Here is a 6401-nt window from a genome sequence, read left to right on the forward strand (position 1 = left end):
AAATAGCCTGAAAATATATGTAAATGCATAAAAAAGACTTTCTCTGGTAAATGTTTAACTTCTCTTACCTGTGGCTGACGGCACGAACGTCCGTCAGTCGGGAAAACAGCCAGTTTCTATCTTTAGTGGTCAGTAACGCCCCCAGCTGTTTGGACTTGACAAAGTGTTCAACAACAATATCTAAACTCCGGCGGTAGGAAGCTTCAGAGGTTACTACTTCAAATCTCACCTAAAAAGTAAAATGCACAGTAGAGAAATACATGAGAAAGATTAAAACATTGACCAAGAGAGGACTAGATGGTAAATTATAGCTAACAAGCAGGGAGTTGTCAGTTCTCTAGAGATTGGGACACTTTGACAAGGATGTGACTAACAGAGGGGCTTGATTTCACAACAAACTGTTCCAGCATTCATCTGCGTTAAGGTTTACAGGCAGACACCTACAGGACCAGAGAAACACACCATATTTATGCAATCACAGCTTCTGGCAAGAAACACTCCTCTACCAATAAAATGAAGATTAATAGGAGGGTTATTCTGTGATGTGGCAAGTCTGAATCTGTGTGATTTTAATAGTTAGATGTGTGGTTATAACAGTAAAAAGCTGATTCATCTAAGTCATGCCATTTCCCAAAAGACACCATCAAATGGAAAGGAAAAGAGGCTGCAGATGTGTAATCCAAAACTGTCTGCTTATTTGGAAGTGGTAAACAAACACAAGGAGGTGAATCACTAAAATGGTAAGGGGTGAAACATAATAACCTAAAAAAAAATGCATTTCATATTCATCACAGAAAAGCTGCAGGGAAAGGAAAGATGATGTCACAGGAGGATTCTCTGGAATATTACTGATGCAGGAATGTTGTGCCACAAACCCTCACACTGAAGGAACATATCATTTTAGTTGCGCTAATCAACATTTCCAGTCTAATTGATATTAAAATCCTTTATACAAGCTGGATGACAGAAGTGAAGTCACAGGAAAAGTGAAAGAAAACATCAAACATTCAATTGCTCAGAAATCTCCTGGAATCTTGTGCCAGCAACTTTCCAAAGACAAAGACAACAACATTTCTGTTTCAGTGAAGTTAAAAGGAATCAGAAGGCAAAAATCTTTAATGTTATATAAGCAATGAGCAGTTAGTTGGTGTGTTACCTCCTGTAGTCGCATCTGGTCCTCTGTGAGCTCCTCCAGCTCATGGCTGTTCCTAACCCCCGGTAGGTCCCTCCACAGTGTGGCCGACTGTGTGAGTGAGATGGAAAGGCGAGGAGAGGGTGACCTGCCCTCACTCTTGGGGGGCTCTGGGAGAGGCAAGCTTTGGATACTGGTGATGGACCCTGTCTGGAAAAACGAGTGGGGGTGCAGGACAGGAGGCAGGGCAGGAAGAGGTCTGCGGGCAGGTGGTGGTGAGGGAGCAGGTGACGAAGTACCGCCTTCACGCACATGGAGGACATCAGACCTAGACTGAGACAGGATCTCAAAGTTCTGTGCTGCCTCATTGTACTGCTGGTAGAGCTGAGTAGCATCTGGGAGAAAGAGAGGTGAGAATATGGTAGAGAAAGCAAAGGAAAAAGACAGATAGAGACAGGAACAGTGTTAACCAAGAGGAGTTGTTTGCATTTGACATTCCTTTGACACATACTTGTCAGAATGCAAAGTTACAGCAGCAGCTGTTTTTTCTCAAGAGAAACGAATGCTTGCAGAAACCTGTCTGTGGCTTGTACAGTCACACATACACAGTACGTACACACACACACACTCACTCACTCCTGCCCCAGTTCTTGCAATATCCAAGTGAATCATAGGTTAAAAGAACCACTGCCCTTTTTGGTTGTTTCAAATTTCATTTTTATGGAGTGAGCCAAAAGTAAATTGCACATTAATAAACAGTTAGTGTGTTGACACAAATGAATCGGGCACATTGAAGGGAAATACTGAGCTGCGTCACACTTTTCCCGACCACAGTCAGAGCAGATATAATCGGAAGGCACGTCACTTGCCTACACAAGCTTTTCTTGTAAACAATCTTAAGATTATAAAATAAATTGTTCAACTGTCAGTTTAAAATGTTAAAGAGGTCATATGCAACAACATATTTTGAAAATAGGCATTAATAAAGTGGATGTGCTTGATTTTTCTATGAGGAGTTTAACTAAACCTTTGGAAGGTGCACGCCCTGAATGAAGTGAAGTGGTGCAGAGATACTCACTGAAAAACTTTGATTTCCTTTTATGTCTCTGAAGTGTGTCTAAAACATTCCTATATTGCCCAGAAAGAGACAAAACAACATTTTATTAATCACTGTTAATTGTCACTATGAATGTTTTTTTGTGTGTGTGAAGCATTTGTATTGAATGTGCAATTATAGGATTGTGTTGAGAGTTAAACCTTTTAAAACCAGGGAAACTAAATCAAATATTTAAAAATGTCACAGAGCTTATCATATTGCATGCGATTGTTTCACTCACCTCAGCTCCACTCCTCCCAGGCTTCTGCTGCTATCATCCTCGTCATCTGGAATACAAAAGTATTCGTACGTCCAGACGTTATACAACTGCATACCCCTCAGTGCAATATAGTCAAACAAATTTACTACTAATTACTGTTGAATGAATGACAAACTGAATGAAAACAAATAAATAAATAATAAAACAAATAACAGTTAGTTAACTTAGTAACCCTGCTGCATCAAGCATCACAGAAGTGATTAGTGTGTTTCCAAAACTCATGCTTCTTGTATTATGTATCCTTAGAGCAGGATCAGCCCAAGCTTTTAGCTCATGCTTCTGGTTTACCCTTGCTTTCTCCACCTCCGCTTATCTCCACCCATGCTACTGTGACGCAGTTTCCAGTTTAATGGTAATGTCTTCAGATCATAGCACTGATAATATCTACCATCAGAAATCTGCCTTAGATCTTGGGTTCTGAGTTTGATACAACAACAAAATGACACAAGAAAGAGAGAATATGACTAGAAGATGACAAAGAAGAAAAATACACATTCATTTAAGGGTTGTTTCCCCTCTGGGTAATCTAGTGTGGAACATGTCAAACTAATTAAATGATTTGAATAATCTGCAATGCTGACAGATGAGAAACAAGACAGAAATTAAAAATGAAAGGAGGTGAGGTAATTACATGGTTTTCTGCAAACATTTTGGAGTGTGTTTTGAGCAGATAACCAGCTGTCCTCCATCTTCCTTCTTTACCTGTTAGAGAGAATATTCTCGTTCTTCGATCCCGTGCAACACCTTCCTCTTCTTTCACTTCGAAAAGTTCTCCGTTCCTTCTTTCTGTGGTTTTACGGATTCCCCTTCTTCGCATTCGAGCCTCAGGGCCCAAATCTCGGAAACTGTCAATCATCTGAGTCCCTCCTTCTATTTTTCCCTCTGCCATCACCTCTCCTCTGCCTTCCACCTCAACTGCTTCTTCAACTCTCGTCTTTCCCACCTCCTCTGTGGTGCCCATCTCCTCAGGCTCCTTTTCCGGCATTTCTTCTTCACTTTCACCCATTCCGTCTTCCACCTCCTGCTTCTTACTCTCGCTGAAGGGGACGGGGAGGTCAGAATCTGATTCATAATTAAGAATGGGGCAGCTGTTATGCTTGTACAGCATGTTGCTCTCAGGTAAACACAACTCCATTTCCGTTTCTCTGTGTTCTTCTTTTTCTATTTCCAATACCATGACCTCACCATCACCTCCCTCTTGAGTAATTTTCATTTCTCTATCTGCCTTTTCTAACTGAAGATGACCAGAAGGTTCAATCTCTCTCTCCATACCGTTATCCTCCACCCCTTCTCTGTCTAACTGTGTCTCAGCAAGAGTGTGTGTAGGTGTGTCACCATGCATAGTTGTGAACTGGTCAGCATGCATGTCACCTTGGCTCTGCCCCATACCTCTCAATCCCTCCACCTCCAATGGAACGTCCTCCTCCAGCTCTGACTCTGCGTGTTCATTCGTTGTCAGCTTAACAACAGGAATCTCTTTAGTCCCTTGTGCAAGCACCTCCTGTTCTTTGCCATTCTTGATTGCTGTCTCAGTCTCATTGACCCCTTGGTCTCCTTGTAGCTGAGAGTTAGGTTTATTCACAGTCTGTTCTTGTGAGTGTCCCAGGATCTTGCACACCACATTTTTGGCCCATTTAAGGTGGGGGGCTTGGGAATGCCTCTTAGGCTCATCGGACAAGCTCCATGCCGTGCTCATTTGGATCCGAATGGCCTCAATTTCTTCTGGACTTATTGCTCCACTGTTTAACCCATCTACAATTGATTGAATTTGTTCAAAATTCACCTCAGAACAAATATGGGCACTACTGGGTACTGGAGAAGGTTGCTTCCTTTCTGCATCTGCTAGTTCTTTATTTTTCTCCCTCCACTCTATGAGGAGTTTTTCAGTCTGTGATTCTCTTCTAATCTGCAATATTTCAGCACATGGGAGCTCCACTTGGCTCCTCAGTCCCTCCCTCGTCTCTGTGTCTTGAAGCTCTGTCTCTCGGTTGTTGATGGCTGGGTATTCGTCATTTCTAAACAGTGATGGATGCATGTCATCCTGAGATTGCTGTGCTGTGTCATCACTGTAGTGATGACACCGTTCTGAAATCGAGTTGTCTCTTTCCACACTTCCCATCTCATCAGCTTGTGACGGTGACATATCATCGTGATGTGACCGAGGCAAAGTTTGCCCAATTACACAGAAGACGTATTTTGGCTGCTTTTCCCTGCCTGGTTCCTCTTTATCAACGGTCTCCTCCTTCTCCGTTGTCAAGTCTTTATCCCACTCTTTGCCTCCCTCACACCCACTGAAGCCAACAGGTGAGGCATCGTCATAGGCAAGTCCTCCTTCCCAGAACTCCTGACAGTCCTCAAACTTCTCATCTTCATCGTCCTCATCTCCGCCACTGGACAAAGTCAAAAAGTCATCCTCTCCTGACAGCATTCTGTCTTTGTCGTGCTTCCACCCTGTCTCGCTTCCTCCTTCGCTCTCGAAGCGAAAATAACCAGTCCCACCCTCTTCCTCTCTGTCACCATCCTCTATGTTATCTGTCACATTCTCTCCCTCTGCATCCCTTTGCTGGCTCCCCTCTATCCCTTCATCATTGTCAGACAGCTGTTCCTTCCCTCCATTATCTGTCTCTCTCCAGACCTCCCCCACCTCCTCTCCATCTACACTTACACCCTCTGTCTTCTCTTCAACATCTCTCCTGTACTCGTTTCTCCCTCCATGTTTTCCTCTGTAACTGCTTTGGTCTGAATACGTCTCATTTGGTTCCTCTTTTACTCGCCGCCCCTCTCTTTCCCACTGGCCCTGTGACTCTATGCCTGTCTCTTCTTCTCTCTTCCTCTCTTTCCCCCTTGTGTGTATCTCTCTGTTTACAAATTCTTCTTTACTATTCTTGCCCCTCTGTGGTTCTAACCACATCCTCCTTTGTGCTGACAAGCTGCCTGTCGTTTCTCCTGTATCTCTCTCTTGTCTCTCGCTTCTCTTTTGCGCCCTTTGACTTCTTTCAGCAGTTCTCTCTGGATCTCTCTGTTCTACATCTCTTTCATCTGCAGTAGCACCTTCTCTCCCTGATTCTCTCTCTTCGTAACTGTGTCTGCTCCTATGTCTCATCTCAGTGTCTATGTCGCTGCTCCACTCCCCACTGCTCAGGGTCTGTCGTGGCACCCTAGGAGCTGTCTCATTCAAGAATCGGCTGCTTCTCCCTGTTGTATTATCCCACCTAGGATCAGCCTCTCTTTCCTTTATTTCCCTGTCTCTTCTCTGCTTATATTCTTTGTATTTGTCATCCTCACTTCTGTCATCCTTCAAGTCTTCTCTACTTTCCTTCCATGTTTCCCCTCCCCTGTCTGCCTCTCTAGCAGCTCTCCTGTCAGCCTCTCGATATCTCCCCCTTTCTTTCTCCACTCCCCTCTTCCTGGATCTATCCACTTCTATTTCTCTGCCCCTGTTTCTCTGTTTGTCCTCCCTGTGTCCCTGTCCATCTTGATCTCTCTCCTTTGCTCTTTTGCCCTTGTTGTCCCCCTCACTTCTGCTGTGTTTATACATCAAATCCTCCCTCTCTTTGTCCCTCACCCTTTCCCTCCTCAACTCTCTCTCATCACCGTCTCCTTCACTCTTCGTGTCCCTCTTTCCTTCTCTCCGCTGGACCTCTTGTCTTTCCTTGCTATCTGAGTAGATCTCTCTGTCTCTATACCTGCGTGGGGAAGGCATCTTGCCCTCACTCTCTGCCATGTTAGGCCTCAGCTTTTCTTTTTTTTGCCTTTCTCTTTTGTCCCGTAAATCACCCACTTCTCTTCTCCTGTCCTGAAATCTAGCATTAGACTCCGGATATCCTTCCCTCTGTCGCAATTTTTCATCTTCTACATGTCTTGCTCCAGTGTTTTTTCCCTCTTCATTTGCC

The 6401-nt window shown here is 43.9% G+C and overlaps 1 protein-coding gene across 1 annotated transcript in view; it reads right to left on the bottom strand.

Moving 5' to 3' along the window:
- The window catches only part of arhgef5 (Rho guanine nucleotide exchange factor (GEF) 5), a 7325-nt gene extending 930 nt beyond the window's left edge, over positions 1–6395 (bottom strand). The window contains exons 1-5 of the mRNA XM_020610839.1: positions 3211–6395; positions 2470–2515; positions 2211–2260; positions 1157–1527; positions 69–229 (exon numbers count right to left, since the gene is read on the bottom strand). Coding sequence (XP_020466495.1) covers positions 69–229; positions 1157–1527; positions 2211–2260; positions 2470–2515; positions 3211–6232 — 3650 coding nt within the window. The 5' untranslated portion in view covers positions 6233–6395. The remainder of the gene's footprint in view (positions 1–68; positions 230–1156; positions 1528–2210; positions 2261–2469; positions 2516–3210) is intronic.
- Between the last annotated feature and the right edge of the window lie 6 nt (positions 6396–6401).

This window comes from Monopterus albus, unplaced genomic scaffold (assembly GCF_001952655.1).
Source record: "Monopterus albus unplaced genomic scaffold, M_albus_1.0 scaffold107.1, whole genome shotgun sequence".
NCBI lineage: Eukaryota > Metazoa > Chordata > Actinopteri > Synbranchiformes > Synbranchidae > Monopterus > Monopterus albus.